At 44.2% G+C, this 21,081-nt stretch overlaps 1 protein-coding gene across 2 annotated transcripts in view; it reads right to left on the bottom strand.

The window, feature by feature from the left end:
* The window catches only part of spata20 (spermatogenesis associated 20), a 68,752-nt gene that overhangs the window by 21,770 nt on the left and 25,901 nt on the right, over positions 1-21,081 (bottom strand). The window contains exons 12-15 of one of the 2 annotated variants that reach the window (XM_064950688.1): positions 17,708-17,916; positions 14,263-14,462; positions 13,049-13,129; positions 7,896-8,134 (exon numbers count right to left, since the gene is read on the bottom strand). In XM_064950688.1, coding sequence (XP_064806760.1) covers positions 8,084-8,134; positions 13,049-13,129; positions 14,263-14,462; positions 17,708-17,916 — 541 coding nt within the window. In that variant the 3' untranslated portion in view covers positions 7,896-8,083. Of the gene's footprint in view, positions 1-7,895; positions 8,135-13,048; positions 13,130-14,262; positions 14,463-17,707; positions 17,917-21,081 lie in introns of those variants that run through there. The other variant, XM_064950687.1, reaches the window with a different exon arrangement.

Here is a 21,081-nt window from a genome sequence, read left to right on the forward strand (position 1 = left end):
CAAACTTCTACAGATGCACAATCGAGAGCATCCTGGCGGGCTGTATCACCGCCTGGTACCGCAACTGCTCCGCCCTCAACCGTAAGGCTCTCCAGAGGGTAGTGAGGTCTGCACAACGCATCACCGGGGGCAAACTACCTGCCCTCCAGGACACCTACACCACCCGATGTTACAGGAAGGCCATAAAGATCATCAAGGACATCAACCACCCGAGCCACTGCCTGTTCACCCCGCTATCATCCAGAAGGCGAGGTCAGTACAGGTGCATGAAAGCTGGGACCGAGAGACTGAAAAACAGCTTCTATCTCAAGGCCATCAGACTGTTAAACAGCCACCACTAACATTGAGTGGCTGCTGCCAACACACTGACACTGACTCAACTCCAGCCACTTTAATAATGGGAATTGATGGGAAATGTTGTAAATATATCACTAGCCACTTTAAACAATGCTACCTTATATAATGTTACTTACCCTACATTATTCATCTCATATGCATACGTATATACTGTACTCTATATCATCGACTGCATCCTTATGTAATACATGTATCACTAGCCACTTTAACTATGCCACTTTGTTTACATACTCATCTCATATGTATATACTGTACTCGATACCATCTACTGTATCTTGCCTATGCTGCTCCGTACCATCACTCATTCATATATCCTTATGTACATATTCTTTATCCCCTTACACTGTGTATAAGACAGTAGTTTAGGAATTGTTAGTTAGATTACTTGTTGGTTATTACTGCATTGTCGGAACTAGAAGCACAAGCATTTCGCTACACTCGCATTAACATCTGCTAACCATGTGTATGTGACAAATAAAATTTGATTTGATTTGATTTGTCGTTGTTGTTGTTAGTGCTCTGGACCGTGTTACCCGTTGTTTTGGGTTGGTCAGTGTTTTGCGCCCTGCGTGTTTGGGCATTTACTTTTGGTGCCGCATTAAGGTGCATCTTTCCCCTGGACCTCTCTGCTCTCTGCGCCTGATTCCTCTCTACACACCTAGCCAGCCGTGACACCTTCTTCTTTTCACTCGGTCATTTAGGTTAGTATTGTGGAGTAACTGCAATGCTGTTTATCCATCCTCAGTTTTTACAGAGTGAGTCCATGCCGCTTATGTGACTTCAGAAAATGTAGCTTTGCCATAACAAATGTGTTGAATACTTGACTCAAGACATTTCAGATGTCTCAAGTTGAGGGAGCGTGCAATTGGCATGCTGACTGCAGCAATGTCCACCAGAGCTGTTGCCAGATAAATAAATGAACATTAAAATTACCAAAAGCCGCCGCCAACGTTGTTTTAGAGAATTTGGCAGCATGTCCAACCGCAGACAATGCCAGCCCAGGACCTCCACATCTGGCTTCTTCACCTGCGGGATTGTCTGAGCCCAGCCACCCGGACAGTTGAAGAAACTGTGGGTTTGCACAACCGAATAATTTCTGCACAAACTGTCAGAAACTGTCTCAGGGAAGCTCATCTGCTCGCAAGCCTCACCAGGGTCTTGAACTGACCGCAGTTTGGTGTCCTAACTGACTTCAGTGGGCAAATGCTCACCTCCACTAACACGCTGGAGAAGTGTGTTCTTCTCAGATGAATTCGGTTTCAACTGCACCGGGCAGATGGCTGACAGGTTGTATGGTGTTGGGTGAGCGAGTGGTCTGTGAACAGAGTACCCCGTGATGGCGGTGGGGTTATGGTATGGGTAGCTATGAACAACGAACACAATTGCATTTTATCTATGGCAATTTGAATGCACAGAGATACGAATGACGAGATCCTGAGGCCCGTTATCGAGCCATTCATCCCCCGCCATCACCTCATGTTTCAGCATGTTAATGCAAGAATCTGTACACAATTTACTGAAGCTGCAAATATGCCATACTCACCAGACATGACACCCATTGAGCATGTTTGGGATGCTCTGGGTCGACGTGAACAGCGTGTTCCAGTTCCCAATAACATGACTAAAAGAATGTGGACACCTGCTCATTTAACATCTCATTACAAAATCATGGGCATTAACATGGAGTTGGTTCCCCGTTTGCTGTTATAAGAGCCTCACACTTCTGGGAACGCTTTCCACTAGATGTTGGAGCATTACTGCGGGTAATTGCTTCCATTCAGTGATAAGAGCATTAGTGAGGTTCGGCACTTATGTTGGGCGCTTAGGCCGGTCTCACAGTTGCCGTTCCAATACATCCTCAAGGTGTTTGATGGGGTTGAGGTCAGGGCTCTGTGCAGGACAGTTAAGTTCTACCATACCAATCTCAACAAACCATTTCTGTATGGACCTCGCTTTGTGCACGGGGGCATGGTCATGCTGAAACAGGACAGGGCCTTCTCCAAATTGTTGCCACGAAGTTAGAAGCACAGAATCGTCTAGTATGCTGTAGCGTAGTGTTAAGATTTGCCTTCACTGGAACTAAGGGGCCTTGCCCAAACCATGAACAACATACCAAAAGAGAAATGACATGGTTACAGTAGGCTAGCCAAGAGGAATAACATGGTTACAGTAGGCTAGCCAAGAGGAATGACATGGTTACAGTAGGCTAGCCAAGAGGAATGACATGGTTACAGTAGGCTAGCCAAGAGGAATGACATGGTTACAGTAGGCTAGCCAAGAGGAATGACATGGTTACAGTAGGCTAGCCAAGAGAAATGACATGGTTACAGTAGGCTAGCCAAGAGGAATGACATGGTTACAGTAGGCTAGCCAAGAGGAATGACATGGTTACAGTAGGCTAGCCAAGAGGAATGACATGGTTACAGTAGGCTAGCCAAGAGAAATGACATGGTTACAGTAGGCTAGCCAAGAGGAATGACATGGTTACAGTAGGCTAGCCAAGAGGAATGACATGGTTACAGTAGGCTAGCCAAGAGGAATGACATGGTTACAGTAGGCTAGCCAAGAGGAATGACATGGTTACAGTAGGCTAGCCAAGAGGAATGACATGGTTACAGTAGGCTAGCCAAGAGAAATGACATGGTTACAGTAGGCTAGCCAAGAGGAATGACATGGTTACAGTAGGCTAGCCAAGAGGAATGACATGGTTACAGTAGGCTAGCCAAGAGGAATGACATGGTTACAGTAGGCTAGCCAAGAGGAATGACATGGTTACAGTAGGCTAGCCAAGAGGAATGACATGGTTACAGTAGGCTAGCCAAGAGGAATGACATGGTTACAGTAGGCTAGCCAAGAGGAATGACATGGTTACAGTAGGCTAGCCAAGAGGAATGACATGGTTACAGTAGGCTAGCCAAGAGGAATGACATGGTTACAGTAGGCTAGCCAAGAGGAATGACCAGTATTTTTTGAAGCTTTCTTTTTGCAGACTATCAACAGCAGCTGGCATATTGCTAGTATGTTTACTATTGTTGGTTAACTTTTGCAAATCGCTTTCCCTAAAAGAAATACGCTCAGTGAGACATCAGTACTGCTCGAGAAGTTACGTGATGGCGCTTGAATGAACAGTCAATCAGATTTCTCAAATACAAATAGCATGACATTTACGCGTGTAGTCTTCAACGGTAGACTGCGACAGAGCAGGTAAATGTTGAACTGGAATGCAAAAAGGCACTGAAAGGTTACTGGCCCAGTGAATGACGATATCCACTGGCCCAACGTGATTTAGTGGCCCCGGGCCAGCGGGCCTTCGTTACTGTTAGACCCAGCGTGCGAAATAAAATAAATGAATGTGCCATTAAACAAGAGCTGCTGGTTTTCTGTTCTAACTGATAATTCATTGCACCCACCTGGTGTCCCAGGTTTAAAACAATGAAAAAACACTCTGGAACTAGCGTCGAGATCCAGAGTTGAGTTTGAGGGCTCTAGATTAGAGCAATGAATATACATGGCATAAACAAAGTACGTGCACTTGTGGTCAAATGCATCAAACTGGACACAGCTCATTCCCCTCAATTAACCCTGCCTTGCCTCAGCCCTGACCGACAGATGACTTCATGATTAGAATTGAATTAAACTACATCGTCTCTCCCTCTGCCTAATGTGTCGTGGAGAACACTTCCCTTGTTATTTTATTTCCTCCGCTCTCTTCTCCCTTTCTCCTCCACCTTATCCTCCCTCTTTTCAACCTCCCTCCCTCTCCATCCTTTCCTCTCACTCCCTCCTTTCCCCTCCCTCCCTCCCTCCCTCCCATCAGATGTTATGGGAACAGTAGTTCTCCCGCTAGAGGGCGATATTGTACTCAGGGGGCCTTTAGTGTATTAAATCAGTGGTTCCCAACCAGGGGTGCTATCCTGGGGTACTTGGCCTATCCATAGGGGGTACTTGAGAAGACTCATGAGACCATAGGCTTACTGGTAAAATGCACATGAGGGGGAACTTCCGGGGAACTCTGGGCCAGAGCAAAATTCAGAAAAGGGTTGGGAACCACTGTTAGATTATCAGCTCTCGGCCCGCCCAAGGCTCTCTCTCCTGGGGGTGTGTGTGTGTGTGTGTCCAAGGGTACTGCTAATGGCTTTCTGTTTTGTCTACATCTGGAGATGCATGTCTGTGGTACCCTCTTTCTTTCTCTCAATTATAGGCTTGTTAAAAATGACATCTCTCCTTCCATTCATGATGATATCGGCCCAACCGAGGGCTTCCATTTTCTATCCCTCTTTCTCTGCTCTCCATTCTAAGCCCCAGAAACATCCCGAGGTCCCACGTTATCCCTGACCCTCTTAGCTAGAGTTGAGCTATTGCTCTCTCCCAGAACTTCTTAGGGCATTTGAATATGGACACCCAGCGGTGTCCTGTTACGTTCTCTCTCTTCTCTATCCGGTGCTGCATGACATTCTCTCTACATGTTCATCTGTACGGGTTATTGCTGGTCCTGGTGGTAATCCTCATGGTCGATCTCTATGCTGTGATCTCCTACATGTTCCCATTACCCCATTGAACTGAGATATCATCAAGGTACATGTTTAAACATGTGAAATAAATTAGCATTATAGCATTTTCTTTCCAAACAAATGACTGCTAAACAGCAGCAGACTACCTCACGATAAAGATATTAGAATTGTATTGAGTGTGTGTGTTGGTGTGCATAAGTGTCAGTGGTCGCAAAGTATAGATTGCCGCGGTCTTTCCTCAGTGGTATTAGGGTATGTTGTTAGACAGTGGCTAGAGAGGATGCCGCAATGAGAGAAACATCACATACTGGAAGAAATAATACGCTACGGAAAACATTAGGATATTCATCCTACAGGATGAATCACATTTCATTTTCTGCTCCCCATTAAATAAGAGAGGCAATGCAAAACTGCCACCTGTCATCCTTCCTCAATTGCACATGCCGACCCTCGTGACGCTGGCTGCCGACAGTTTTCTTTCTACCTGATTAAAGAGATAAAGTCCAGACAGGCTCGACTTATTTTTAGGAAACTCTCTGAATGGACAGAGATAATTAGCGAACTCATACATGCGCACCCACCCACCTAAAAGGACCCATTAATCAAAGCCGCCTGCAGCGCATCTTGCTCAAATCACATTTCTCCTTTCTCAGAAAAAAAGGGGAAAAAAGTATTAAAAACCTTGTCTCTGCTTCAAATCCTTACTATAGGATATCAACAACTAGTCGACACTATAGGATAATGCCAAATCAATGTAGACCATCACATAAATTGACAAGGAAAGTGAAGGGGAGATATGGAGACAGCTGCGATATAGGCCTAGGCTACTGTATATGAAGATGAAATTGACAACCATTAGAGAATAGAAACACATGCACGCAGCCTGTCCATATTCTATCTGCTGTTGACACATTTTTGTGAACCAACGGATGGTAATGTTGGCACCAGGCCTACATGTTAATCTGTGCAATCACTTATTGACAAGGGTAGCCTAAACTCTGGCGGATATTTCACCGTTCCCTCCTTGTAATTGATGCATCTCCTCTGGCAGCTCACCTCTCTCTTAAACAGGCAGCTACAGTGCCTTGCGAAAGTATTCGGCCCCCTTGAACTTTGCGACCTTTTGCCACATTTCAGGCTTCAAACATAAAGATATAAAACTGTATTTTTTTTGTGAAGATTCAACAACAAGTGGGACACAATCATGAAGTGGAACGACATTTATTGGATATTTCAAACTTTTTTAACAACTCAAAAACTGAAAAATTGGGCGTGCAAAATTATTCAGCCCCTTTACTTTCAGTGCAGCAAACTCTCTCCAGAAGTTCAGTGAGGATCTCTGAATGATCCAATGTTGACCTAAATGACTAATGATGATAAATACAATCCACCTGTGTGTAATCGAGTCTCCGTATAAATGCACCTGCACTGTGATAGTCTCAGAGATCCGTTAAAAGCGCAGAGAGCATCATGAAGAACAAGGAACACACCAGGCAGGTCCGAGATACTGTTGTGAAGAAGTTTAAAGCCGGATTTGGATACAAAAAGATTTCCCAAGCTTTAAACATCCCAAGGAGCACTGTGCAAGCGATAATATTGAAATGGAAGGAGTATCAGAACACTGCAAATCTACCAAGACATGGCCGTCCCTCTAAACTTTCAGCTCATACAAGGAGAAGACTGATCAGAGATGCAGCCAAGAGGCCCATGATCACTCTGGATGAACTGCAGAGATCTACAGCTGAGGTGGGAGTCTCTGTCCATAGGACAACAATCGGTCGTATATTGCACAAATCTGGCCTTTATGGAAGAGTGGCAAGAAGAAAGCCATTTCTTAAAGATATCCATAAAAAGTGTCGTTTAAAGTTTGCCACAAGCCACCTGGGAGACACACCAAACATGTGGAAGAAGGTGCTCTGGTCAGATGAAACCAAACTGGAACTTTTTGGCAACAATGCAAAACGTTATGTTTGGCGTAAAAGCAACACAGCTCATCACTCTGAACACACCATCCCCACTGTCAAACATGGTGGTGGCAGAATCATGGTTTGGGCCTGCTTTTCTTCAGCAGGGACAGGGAAGATGGTTAAAATTGATGGGAAGATGGATGGAGCCAAATACAGGACCATTCTGGAAGAAAACCTGATGGAGTCTGCAAAAGACCTGAGACTGGGACGGAGATTTGTCTTCCAACAAGACAATGATTCAAAACATAAAGCAAAATCTACAATGGAATGGTTCAAAAATAAACATATCCAGGTGTTAGAATGGCCAAGTCAAAGTCCAGACCTGAATCCAATCGAGAATCTGTGGAAAGAACTGAAAACTGCTGTTCACAAATGCTCTCCATCCAACCTCACTGAGCTCGAGCTGTTTTGCAAGGAGGAATGGGAAAAAAACTCTGTCTCTCAATGTGCAAAACTGATAGAGACATACCCCAAGCGACTTACAGCTGTAATCGCAGCAAAAGGTGGCGCTACAAAGTATTAACTGAAGGGGGCACTATTGTAAAGTGGCTGTTCCACTGGATGTCAGAAGGTGAATTCACCAATTTGTAAGTCGCTCTGGATAAGAGCGTCTGCTAAATGACTTAAATGTAAATGTAAATGGGGGCTGAATAATTTTGCACGCCCAATTTTTCAGTTTTTGATTTGTTAAAAATGTTTGAAATATCCAATAAATGTCGTTCCACTTCATGATTGTGTCCCACTTGTTGTTGATTCTTCACAAAAAAATACAGTTTTATATCTTTATGTTTGAAGTCTGTAATGTGGCAAAAGGTCGCAAAGTTCAAGGGGGCCGAATACTTTCGCAAGGCACTGTATATATAGACAATAAACAGCAATATACAGTACCAGTCCAAAACTTGGACACACCTACTCATTCAAGGGTTTTTCTTTATTTTTTACTATTTCTACATTGTAGAACAATAACGAAGATATCAAAAAAAAGTGTTAAATAAGTCAAAACATATTTTTTACTTCAAAGTAGTCACCCTTTGCCTTGATGACAGCTTTGCACACTCTTGGCATTCTCTCAGCTAGTTTCACCTGGAATGCTTCACCAACAGTCTTAAAGGAGTTCCCACATATGCTGAGCACTTGTTGGCTTTTCCTTCACTCTGCGGTCCAACTCATCCCAAGCCATCTCAATAGAGTTGAGGTCAGGGAGATTATGGAGGCCAGGTCATCGGATGCAGCACCATCACTCTCCTTCTAGGTCAAATAACCTTTACACAGCCTGGAGGTGTGACCTGGGTCATTGTCCTGTTGAAAAACAAATGATAGTCCCACTAAGAGCAAACCCGATGGGATGGTGTATCGCTGCAGAATGCTGTGGTAGCCATGCTGGTTAAGTGTGCCTTGAATTCTAAATAAATCACAGACAGTGTCACCAGAAATACACCCCCGCAACATCACACCTCCTCCTCCATTCTTCACAGTGGGAACTACACATGCAGTGATCATCCGTTCACCTACTCTGCGTCTCACAAAGACACGGCGGATGGAACCAAAAATCCCAAATTTGGACTCATCAGACCAAAGGACCGATTTCCAGAGGTCTAATGTCCATTGCTTGTGTTTCTTTGCCTAAGCAAACCAAGTAGTGGTTTCTTTGCAACAATTCGACCATGAAGGCCTGATTCACGCAGTCTCCTCTGAACAGTTGATGTATCTATTAGTTGAACTCTGTGAAGCATTTATTTGGGCTGCAATCTGAGGTGCAGTTAACTAATGAACTTATCCTCTGCAGAAGAGGTAACTCTGGGTCTTCCTTTCCTGTGGCGGTCCTCATGAGAGCCAGTTTCATCATAGCGCTTGATGTTTATTGTGCACTTAAAAGAAACTTTCAAAGTTCTTGAAATTTTACAGATTGACTGACTTTTATGTCTTAAAGTAATGATGGACTGTCATTTTCTTTGCTTATTTGAGCTGTTCTTGCCATAATATGGACTTGGTATATTATCAAAAGGGGCTATCTTCTGTATAGCACACCTATCTTGTCACAACACAACGGATTGGCTCAAATGCATTGAGGAAAGAAATTCCACAAATTAACATGGCACACATGTTAATTGAAATGCATTACAGGTGACTACCTCATGAAGCTGGTTGAGAGAATGCCAAGAGTGTGCAAAGCTGTCATCAAGGCAAAGAATATAAAATATATTTTGATTTGTTTAACACTTTCTTGGTTACTACATGATTCCATATGTGTTATTTCATAGTTTATGTCTTCACTATTATTTCTACAATGCAGAAAATAGTAAAAAATAAAGAAAAACCGTTGAATGAATAGTTGTGTCCAAACCTTTGACTGGTACTGTAGTTTGAAACCTAGAACTTCGAGGAGAGAAGCGTCGATCGATCCACTTGTTTGCTGAACTGATTTAAAATAGGCGACAGTGTAGGCAATGAACTATCGTGGAAGTTTGAAAGGTGAGAGCGACGTGAAACTATGGTATGATGTGATCACACTGGCTAAATAGAAACATTGCTGCATTGCAAAAAACAGGCAGAGAGAAATTCATAAATGTATTCATTCACACAACGAACCCACAGACCTGTCGGTGGCAGCGCGTGGACTGTCAGTGGCAGCGCGTGGACTGTCAGTGGCAGCGCGTGGACTGTCAGTGGCAGCGCGTGGACTGTCAGTGGCAGCGCGTGGACTGTCAGTGGCAGCGCGTGGACTGTCAGTGGCAGCGCGTGGACTGTCAGTGGCAGCGCGTGGACTGTCAGTGGCAGCGCGTGGACTGTCAGTGGCAGCGCGTGGACTGTCAGTGGCAGCGCGTGGACTAGTCAGTGGCAGCGAGTGGACTAGTCAGTGGCAGTGCGTGGACCGTCAGTGGCAGTGCGTGGACCGTCAGTGGCAGTGCGTGGACTGTCAGTGGCAGTGCGTGGACTGTCAGTGGTAGCGCGTGGACTGTCAGTGGCAGCGCGTGGACTGTCAGTGGCAGCGCGTGGACTGTCTGTGGCAGCGCGTGGACTGTCAGTGGCAGCGCGTGTACTGTCAGTGGCAGCGGGTGGACTACTCAGTGGCAGTGCGTGGACTGTCAGTGGCAGTGCGTGGACTGTCAGTGGCAGTGCGTGGACTGTCAGTGGCAGTGCGTGGACTGTCAGTGGCAGTGCGTGGACTGTCAGTGGCAGTGCGTGGACTGTCAGTGGCAGTGCGTGGACTGTCAGTGGCAATGCGTGGACTGTCAGTGGCAATGCGTGGACTGTCAGTGGCAATGCGTGGACTGTCAGTGGCAATGCGTGGACTGTCAGTGGCAGTGCGTGGACTGTCAGTGGTAGTGCGTGGACTGTCAGTGGCAATGCGTGGACTGTCAGTGGCAGTGCGTGGACTGTCAGTGGCAATGCGTGGACTGTCAATGGCAATGCGTGGACTGTCAGTGGCAATGCGTGGACTGTCAGTGGTAGGCTATACCCTATATTTTCTGTAGCATTAAAAATATTCTGTTTTCAGTCATATAAAATGTAATAGGCTAGAAATGACATGTAATGTGTTTATACAATTTTTCCCGGGCAAAGAAAGGAGATGAAACGTTTCTCTATTTGCCATTAAAGGCATTGGAATTGTTCCATGCATCTCTCTCACATAGTGGGGTAGGCTACATACACATACACAATAAATCAATGTTTTGCTCAGTTTTATACAGGACTATATACGGTTACTTCACACAAATATTTTCATTAATTAAGTGACTCGGTTTGTAGCCATGAAAAATGAAAAACGCAGACTGTGCCGCAATGATCTCTGTCGGAAACCCGACATGCTCACATGCGTACAAAAGAAAAGACAACAAAGAAATGAATACAACTCATAATGACATGAGATGAATAAAGTTAGGAGCGAGGACTGAAATAGGTGCTGGAGGCCTATTCATTTTTGGGACTGGTAGGCTACTGTTTATATGTGTAAGAGCTCCACAATACTTTTGAGCTAATATTCTATATGAGGACAATGAGCTCAGTAGAAAATTTGAGGTGCTGGTTGGCTACTCAGCTCCGGTGACCTCCTGCCCAAGTCAAACACAGGATATAAATGATAAAGCTACGTCACGGGCAACTGATACATTAAAGGGGGATACATGTGGGGAAGAAAATAAAGGGCCTCATTGCCAAAATCCTGAAGTATCCATTTTACAAAAGGAGGGTTGCTGAAAAAACTATTCACACAAGGAAACAACTAGGCCTATTTTAGAAATAGCCCCACAGTAGCCTAATGGTGGCTGGCTGACAGGGGTGGAGAAATACCCAACTATCATACTTGAGTAAAAGTAAAGATACCTTCATTGAAAATGACTCAAGTAAAAGTAAGTCACCCGGTAAAATTCTACTTGAGTATAAAAGTCTAAAAGCATTTGGTTTAAAATATACTTAAGTATCAAAAGTTTAAATCAATTCAAATTCCTTTATTAAGCAAGCCAGACGGCACCATTTTTTATTTAAATTTAATTTACGGAAAGCCAAGGGCACACTTCAAAATTCAGATATCATTTACAAACTAAGCATGTGTGGTTAGTGAGTCCGCCAGATCAGAGGCAGTAGGGATGACCAGGGATGTTCGGTTGATAAGTGTGTGAATTTGACTATTTTCCTGTCCTGCAAGGCATTCAAAATGTAACGAGTACTTTTGGGTGTCAAGGAAAAATGTATGGAGTAAAAAGTACAAGATTTTCTAAAGTACCAATAAGTGGTACTTGAAAGTATTTTTACTTTACACCCGTGCTTGCTGCAAATCAACTCGCTAAATCGACACAAATGTAATTGATTAGATTACTCCGCCAATAAAAAAATAAATACAGAATGTACATGTAAGTGTACATGTAGCTTTGAAGCTAACATCAGTTCACTAACGTTACTCTAGAACTTTATTTGCGATAGCAAACCATAATGCAAAATGTGCTAATTTCAAAGCTGATTGTTTTTCCCTTGCCGAGACGAACCGCCCAAGCCAACTGTCTGGCTGCGCGAGTGGAGACAGGGGACAGCGCATATTTTTTCTAAAAGAAGACAATAGACTACTTATATGAAAATGCTGTTGATCAGTTGGCCTAAATGGTCCCAAATGAAAAGGGAAACAAATTGTCATCTGCAGCCCCAAAGACCACTGGAATCAGCCAATACGATCTCAATGGATGAACACACTCCTATTGAAGATGCATCCACCTGTATTGTGAGTAGGCCTAGGCTACATTTTGATTCACCCAGTTTATGAAGAGATTGACCATTCAAATAAATGATAACCATTATGTTGTTATGTAGTTAAATTGTTAAAGACAAAGTCAAATTGATTGTATGGTTGTATAATGTATTTGTTACTGCATACATGGTTGTCTCTGGGAAAAAGTCTCAAAATGTTCAAATTTAATTATGTTTATTATTGGCATAACATATCGGTCTCTTTGACCTCCAAAAATTGGTATCGGACGTGAAAAAAACAAAAATCGTTCGTCCTCTAAATCAGTAGTTTCATTTGGATTCATTTAGGCCTTAATAATCACTTGCGATACAGCGAGGCCACTGTGCCTGACATTTAAACAACACGAGGTTAGCCAACACCCCAGGCACTGTCACAACCAGCCCTGCTGTGTGTGTGTGTGTGTGTGTGTGTGTGTGTGTGTGTGTGTGTGTGTGTGTGTGTGTGTGTGTGTGTGTTTGAGACCATGTGAGAGTATGAAAGTGTGTGTGTGTGTGTGTGTGTGGGGTGTGAGAGAGATGAATTTGACAACCTGACCTTTTGGTATGATTGCTGTAACACTCATTATGAGACAAACTTAAGGACAAGAGGATGTGTCACTCCAAAATAACTTAGAAATAATTTAAATAAGCAATAAAGTCCAAGGGGGTGTGGTATATGGCAAATATACACAACGTGTAGTGCTTGGATACAGTCCATATACCACAAAACCCCAAGGTGCCTTATTACTATTATAAACAGGTTACCACCGTAATTAGAACAGTAAACAAGCTATTTTGTGTCATACCCGTGGTATATTGTCTGATATACCACAGCTTTCAGCCAATCAGCATCCAGGTTTATAATAAGTAACCAGTTTATAATAAGTAACAACTAACTAGTCATAACTAATTTAGAGAGAGGTTGGTCAGGATATACTGTACTGGTGGATTGCTGCTAAAAACAGCCTAATAATGGATTTAGCAGTTAATTCTTACCTTGTGTGGAAGGAACAGAGAGTTGACTGTTGCTAGCAGACTGGAGGTGTCCGGTGCATCCCTCTGACCACAGATTACTATCTAAAAAGGAGGGAAGAGAGAGAGAGAGAGGAGGGGAGGGGGAAGAGAGAGAGAAGAGAGAGATGGAGGAGAGAGAGAGAGATGGAGGAGAGAGAGAGAGATGGAGGAGGGAGAGAGAGAGAGAGATGGAGGAGAGAGAGAGAGAGAGAGAGAGATGGAGGAGAGAGAGAGAGAGAGAGAGAGAGAGAGAGAGAGAGAGAGAAAGGGGGGGTGGAGAGGGAAGAGAGAGAGGGAAGAGAGAGGGAAGAGAGAGGGGGAGGAGAGAGAGAGAGAGAGGGAGGTTCACGATAAACCAAATTACAACACAGTCAAAACAAAACTATATTGCTTATTGGGAAACACAAACACAAAGCAAAATGCAGTGCTATATGGCCCTAAATCGACAGTACACCGTGGCTAAATATTTGACCATGGTTACTGATCAAAGCCTTGCCATTGAGAAGGGTAGACACAGGAAAACCTGGCTCCCTGTAGAGGAAATGCTGTGCAACCACTGCACAACAGCAGAACCTGAGACGGAGCTGCATTTCCTGACAAAATGTAAAAAATATTAAACAATTAGAGAGTGTAATTTTCCCAAATTTGAAACCCTTATTCAAGGTCATTCAAGGAGAACATTAAAGGGAGAAGGAATTAATGAATGATGAAGAAAATATACTAAGACAGAGAAAGACTGAGCGACCGAGCAATAAAGAGGTATAGGACAGAGAGGATTAGAAGAGAGAGAGAGAAAAAGAGAGAGAGAAAAGAGAGAAGGATCCAGAGAGAGGCAAGAGCTAGAGGTCAGAGTGGTGGTTGTAGCAGTAACGAGAGAGGAGAAGGTGTGTTCAGGGCTTGGCTAACCTTGCCTGATCCCTAGCTTGTTATCATCAGCCCCCTATCTGACTTATACACACACACAGCTTGTTATCTCCGCCCCCTCGGTGACTTCTCCTCCGCAGGTGAAATATGATGGACAGAACACTTCCAATGTTCTTGCCTTCTTTTCTTTCTCTCCCTAAATGTTTTTTCATCTCCTTTGTTAGCACAAATATCCAGCCGTATGATAAAAGTTCAGTTTGTTCCACTCCAAACTATGCAACTTTTGAGTTGGTGTGCGTGTGTGTTTGTGTGGACCGTACAGTTTGTGTTACCTGTTTGAGTGTGTAGTGGTTAGCCATCAGGCCCCTGACCATCTCTGGCAGGGCTATGGGGACTCTGGTCAGTCGGTCAGAGAAGGCAGCCAGTAGCTGTTGTGACCGCTGTGACCAGTCCTTACGACCAGTGTAGTGGGACAGACGCAGTAGGTTCAAGGCAGACACAGAGTTCGCACTGGGCTCTGCACCATCCTGGTCTGAGAGAAACAGAGAGAAGTAAACACTCATAGACACTCATTTCATATGTTGGGTGAAAGATCAAAAAGTGTGTACTGTTTTGTATTCAGACTCAGAGCCAACTTCAACTTCAACTTCAATTTATTGGATATTTCAAACTTTTTTTAACAAATCAAAAACTGAAAAATTGGACGTGGACAGTGGGGATGGTGTGTTCAGGGTGATGAGCTGTGTTGCTTTTACACCAAACATAACGTTTTGCATTGTTGCCAAAAAGTTCCATTTTGGTTTCATCTGACCAGAGCACCTTCTTCCACATGTTTGGTGTGTCTCCCAGGTGGCTTGTGGCAAACTTTAAAACAACACTTTTTATGGATATCTTTAAGAAATTGCTTTCTTCTTGCCACTCTTCCATAAAGGCCAGATTTGTGCAATATACGACTGATTGTTGTCCTATGGACAGAGTCTCCCACCTCAGCTGTAGATCTCTGCAGTTCATCCAGAGTGATCATGGGCCTCTTGGCTGCATCTCTGATCAGTCTTCTCCTTGTATGAGCTGAAAGTTTAGAGGGACGGCCAGGTCTTGGTACTCCTTCCATTTCAATATTATCGCTTGCACAGTGCACAAAGCTTGGGAAATCTTTTTGTATCCAAATCCGGCTTTAAACTTCTTCACAACAGTATCTCGGACCTGCCTGGTGTGTTCCTTGTTCTTCATGATGCTCTCTGCGCTTTTAACGGACCTCTGAGACTATCACAGTGCAGGTGCATTTATACGGAGACTTGATTACACACAGGTGGATTGTATTTATCATCATTAGTCATTTAGGTCAACATTGGATCATTCAGAGATCCTCACTGAACTTCTGGAGAGAGTTTGCTGCACTGAAAGTAAAGGGGCTGAATAATTTTGCACGCCCAATTTTTCAGCTTTTGATTTGTTAAAAAAGTTTGAAATATCCAATAAATGTCGTTCCACTTCATGATTGTGTCCCACTTGTTGTTGATTCTTCACAAAAAAATACAGTTTTATATCTTTATGTTTGAAGCCTGAAATGTGGCAAGAGGTCGCAAAGTTCAAGGGGGCCGAATACTTTCGCAAGGCACTGTATGTGCATCAATGTGTGTCAGATGTGACTTGAAATGACTGACAGGTGACCTCGTGACTCAGTCCTGTTCAGTGATTGGTGTTTATCTCCTTTTGATGGCCAATGAGATCACAGCGCTGCTCTTCTCATTAGTGATGGGCGAAGATTAAAAAAATAATTGATAGTTACATATCAGGATAATATTTTTTATGATACATCGTATCAACAATATTGCAATATAATTTTTGCAGTAGTTTGCTGTACCAGCCCCAGCTTGTTTTCCAGCTTCTTTTTAAGTATGGAGCCAATGTTTTCAGCACTTTTATTTCCATGACTGATCAAAACTCGTTTTCTCATGCCTCGAATCGCAATAAAATCACAGTATAGAATCGCAAAACACATATCGTGTCGGCAACCTCAGTTTCGTGATAATACAGTATCATGTGGTCCCTTGCAATTCCCAGCCTTACTTCTCATGACCTCTGACCTCACGCTACACAGCTAACTCTTAGCAGTCTACCAACACATGAGTGTGCGTGAATGTCTGTCTGTGTGTGTGTGTGGGGGGGTGGGGTGATGGGTGATGACTAACACAAGCCATCCGCTTTTGATTCAGACAGACAGATAGGAGATGGCTTCTGACATACACACACACACTCGCACATGCAAGAGGCTATAGTCCACTAAATAATTGTATACATTTACTGTGATCCCCAAGGCAGGAGGCCTATGCACACAGTCATGCATAACCACATAGGGTTCACTAAATCGTTTTTCATATCTCTCCTCACCCTGAGCCCCATGGCAGAAATCATACCCACACGGAACAGTGGATTGAGATGAAACACACACACACACACACAGCAAAGAGTGGTGGAACGGGGTGAGACACACACAGCTTTGGGTCGGGAATGTAAAATACACAGTGGCACTGGACTGTAGGGCAATCCATCTTCCTGTGACAGAAACAGAAACACACACACACACACACACACACACACACACACAGAAGTGTAGCATCACTAATGGATCTGAATTCAACACATTGCGAGCAACATAATGGTCCCGTCAATCCTCAGAGATGAGAAAAGGCCTCGCACGTCTGGTCTAATCACACACACAGGCACCACACACACACGACACACATGCATTTAAAATGCGGAGTCGCACACACACAGGCACACCAACACAAGTCAGTTTTAATCTGTCAACAGGCTAAAACAAAAATAATTATCATCTTTTTAGCTTTCTTATCTTTCCATTTGACTTTTTTTCTCTACCTTGGTATGTCTCGTCAGAGCCATTTGCACAATAGCATCAGCCAAGAGGCAAGGTGGTGTGTTTGTGCAAGTGTTTGTGCTATTGTCAGCCTGTCTGTCTGTCTGCTTGTGTGCATGTGCACTTGTTTTCCTACCTAAGTACCTCAATGTCCTAACAATTCACCGAATGTCCTGACAAGGTAGGAAAACTAGATTTTTTTAGGAAAGTTAGGACTTTTTCATGTCCTGAATTTGTTCAAATGCTATTTTAAGCTATAAGTGGCGCACAATTGGCCCAGCGTCATCCAGGTTAGGGGAGGGTTTGGCCGGCTGGGATGTCCTTGTCCCATCACGCTCTAGCAACTCCTTGTGGCGGGGCGGGCGCCTGCACGTTGACTTCCGACGGCAGTTGTACGGTGTTTCGTCCGACACATTGGTGCAGCCGGCTTCCGGGTTAAAAGAGAAGTGTGTCGAGAAGCAGTGCGGTTTGGCAGGGTCGTGTTTCGGAGGACGCATGGCCCTCGTCCTTCGGCTCTCCCGCGTCCGTACGGGAGTTGCAGCGATGGGACAAGGCTGTAACTACCAATTGGATATCACGAAATTGGGGAGGAAAAAAAAAGGCTAAAAAGTAACCCCCCCAGAAAGAAATTCTAAAAATAAATAAAAAACATTTTAAAAAGTCCATAAATGTTACGAAAATAAAGTTGTGTGTGTGTTCAATTACTGGAGATTAGAGCTGTGCCAATTAGAAATAAGACCTGGCGCTCTTACAAACATTTACTTTTTTCTCCAGGACAGAAAAACATCTCCTGGCAAACATAACATATTGAGTGGATATTGATAAATCACAGAAAAATTGATATCGAAGAGCCATTCTTCATTACTTTTCTACACAACATCATTGAGAAAGAAACTCACCCTGTTTGAGTCGTAGCAGTACGGTGGGATCTGTGGGGTCGCTGCAGTAGTAGCCCCCTCCCTCTGCGTCCCAGAAGAGGAGGTCCTGTCGGTCCTGTAGCTCCTCCCCCCAGCGGAGCCACTCTGGCTGCAGCGTGGCCTCGTACAGGTCCAGCAGACCACAGATAACATACGCATAGTCGTCCAGGAAACCAGCAATGGGTGACACGCTGAGAGACAAAAGGAGAGATACAGTGCATTCGGAAAGTATTCAGACTCCTTGATTTTTTCCAAATTTTGTTAGCCTTGTTCTAAAATGGATTAAATCCATATTTGTCCTCATCAATCTACACACAATAACATAATTTTTAGCAAATGTATATATATATTTTTTTTGAAACTGAACTTTCCAGAAGGACAACCATCTCTGCACTTCACCAATCAGGCCTTTATGGTAGAGTGGCCAGATGGAAGCCACTCCTCAGTAAAAAGGCACATGACAGCCGTTTGGAGTTTGCCAACATGCACCTAAATGACTCTCAGACCATGAGAAACAAGATTCTCTGGTCTGATGAAAACAAGATTGAACTCTTTGGCCTGAATGCCAAACGTCATGTCTGGAGGAAACCAGGCACCCTCCCTACGGTGAAGCATGGTGGCAGTATGCATTTCAGCAGCAGTGACTGGGATTCTAGTCAGGATCGAGGGAGATGAACTGAACAAAGTACAGCGAGATCATTGATAAAAACCTGCTCCAGAGCGCTCAGGACCTCAGACTGGGCCGAAGGTTCACCTTCCAACAGGACAACGACCCTAAGCACACAGCCAAGACAACGCAGGAGTGGCTTCGGGACAAGTCTCTGAATGCTATTGAGTGGCCCAGCCAGAGCCCAGACTAGATCATGATCACTGGAGAGACCTGAAAATAGCTGCGCAGCAACGCTCCCATCCAACCTGACAGAGCTTGAGAGGATCTGCAGAGAAGAATTGGAGAAACTCCCCAAATACAGGTGTGTCAAGATTGTAGAGTCATACCCAAGAAGACACGTGGCTGTAATTGCTGCCAAAGGTGCTTCAACAAAGTACTGAGTAAAGGGTCTGAATATTTATGTAAATGTGATATTTCCGTTTTTTTTTAAATAAATGTGCAAACATTTCTAAAAACCTGTTTTTGCTTTGTCATTATGAGGTATTGTGTGTAGATTGTTGAGGAAAAATAATTTAAATCATTTGTATAAGGTTGCAACATAACAAAATATGAAAAATGTGAATGGGTCTGAATACTTTCTGAATGCACTGTATGAATCAAGGATTGATTGATGAATCAAATTATCGATAAATCAGTTACTAGTTGTATGGAAACACTGTTTATAAACTGTATAACAAATGTCTATGTGAGTCAAAAAGAAGACATCTTGTATTTCAACCCCAGTAACCACAGTAACTCTTCATATAAACTATACCCCCCCTTCCAGAACTATATTTCATAGGCTCCTGTAAGTCCCTTCCCAACACCCCCACCTGCCCTCCACCACGTACCCCCGATACCTCCCCAGTACCTTCCTCCCACAGCCCCTGTGTCCCCTAGGTTCCCAGCCTGTCTCGTAGGGTGACACCCCGACGAGGTGAGTGTGGGGGACAAACGGTGACATGGGGGCAGATAGCCCTGTGTCTGGGGACGGTGGCGGGGTGAGGTGGGCGATGGAGAAGGCATATCCATCTTTCCATGGGTCAGCCAACACTTCACCTAACAGTACTTCCCCGGCTGAGGAGAGGGGTGAGAGCAGCTGTTAGGAGACTCACAGCTACATACCAAATGGAAACCCTATTTTCTATGTAGTGACCTCTACTTTTGACCAGAGCCATTTGGGATGCACCGGTAACAGACTGTCATCTACTCCACGTGTGAAGGTAAGGTTGATAGAGGAGGAGGAAATGGAGAGATGGTGAAATTAAATGGGGTGAGAGAGCGAGAGAGGGATTAATGAAAAAGGAGACGGGTGATGTAGAGAAAGGTGGAGGGGGGGGGGGGTCTCTGTTCTCACCCCCGTGTCAGCAAGACAAACTGTTTGGACACCCACATCATCTATCTCCAGTCAATTAGATGGAAAACCTTTCAGAGTCCTTTCACACACACACACTACAAACAAACGAATATGCGCACACACACACATAAATGCACAGGCGCACGTACACATGCACACACACGACCCTGAGTATGTATTTGGTTCACCTGAGCACACACACACTCCTATTTATTTAAAAAAACTTTTTACTCCTTTTTCTCCCCAATTGGTAGTTAGTCTTGTCCCATCGCTGCAACTCCCCTACGGACTCGGGAGAGGCGAAGGTCGAGAGCCATGAGTCGTCCAAAACATGACCTTTCTTGACACACTGCTCGCTTAACCCGGAAGCCAGCCACACCAATGTGTCGTAGGAAACACCGTCCAGCTGGCGACCGAAGTCAGTTGCAGGCGTCCGCCCCGCCACAAGGAATTGCTAGAGCGAGATGGGACAAGGAAATCCCAGCCTGCCAAACCATCCCCTAACACAAACGACGCTGGGCCAATTGTGCGTCGCCTCATGGGTCTCTCTGTCACGGCTGGCTGTGACACAGCCTGGGATCGAACCCGGGTCTGTAGTGACGCCTCAAGCCCTGCGATGCAGTGCCTTAGACCGCTGTGCCACTTGGGAGGCCCGCACACACTATTTTTATGATTTCAAACTGAGAATTTACTTTAATGCGTTTACTGTTCTCAAAAGAGACCTTTCTCTAGGTCACAGACAGTCACTGTGCCGTACTAGTAGCAGACAATTCAAACGCAGAGTAAAGTCACAAGGGAGAAAAGCTCTCTGATGACGTATTTCCCATCTGACTCATTAAAATAGAGTTTGGGGTGGGATGTTAACTTTGATGCCATTCCAATATTTGTTGAGGATTTGGGTTCAATAATAACTGAAAAGGAGAGAATGGTAGGAGAAAGAGAGCGGGGGAGGGGAAAAGAGACCTTGATTATTTGAATAGGGCTAGACCAAAAATGTACAATTTTAGGGGTGCGTGATAGGAGGACCAAAGTTTAACCAGTGTTGCACAAATTCCTCTCTCAAAACTTGTTCTATACCACAGTATTCCTCCCAGCTATTTCTCTCCCTAGTAACATCATACTGTGAGGCGGTACAGCACCACAACACCTCTAGGTCTATTACCCAATTCTATACCGTCCTAGCCATCCCTTCAGAGAATTTAGTTTGTCCTGTGTGTGCCTGACATGTCAAGAGATATAGCTAGGCGCAGCCCATCTTCGGAGAGAAAAAAGGCCCAGATAAGCATTCTCCTGGGTAAACATTCTACAACTTGCTACCTGCGGATGGCATGGGAATATGACTAGTAGGGA

The sequence above is a fragment of the Oncorhynchus masou genome, chromosome 31 (assembly GCF_036934945.1).
Source record: "Oncorhynchus masou masou isolate Uvic2021 chromosome 31, UVic_Omas_1.1, whole genome shotgun sequence".
Lineage (NCBI taxonomy): Eukaryota > Metazoa > Chordata > Actinopteri > Salmoniformes > Salmonidae > Oncorhynchus > Oncorhynchus masou.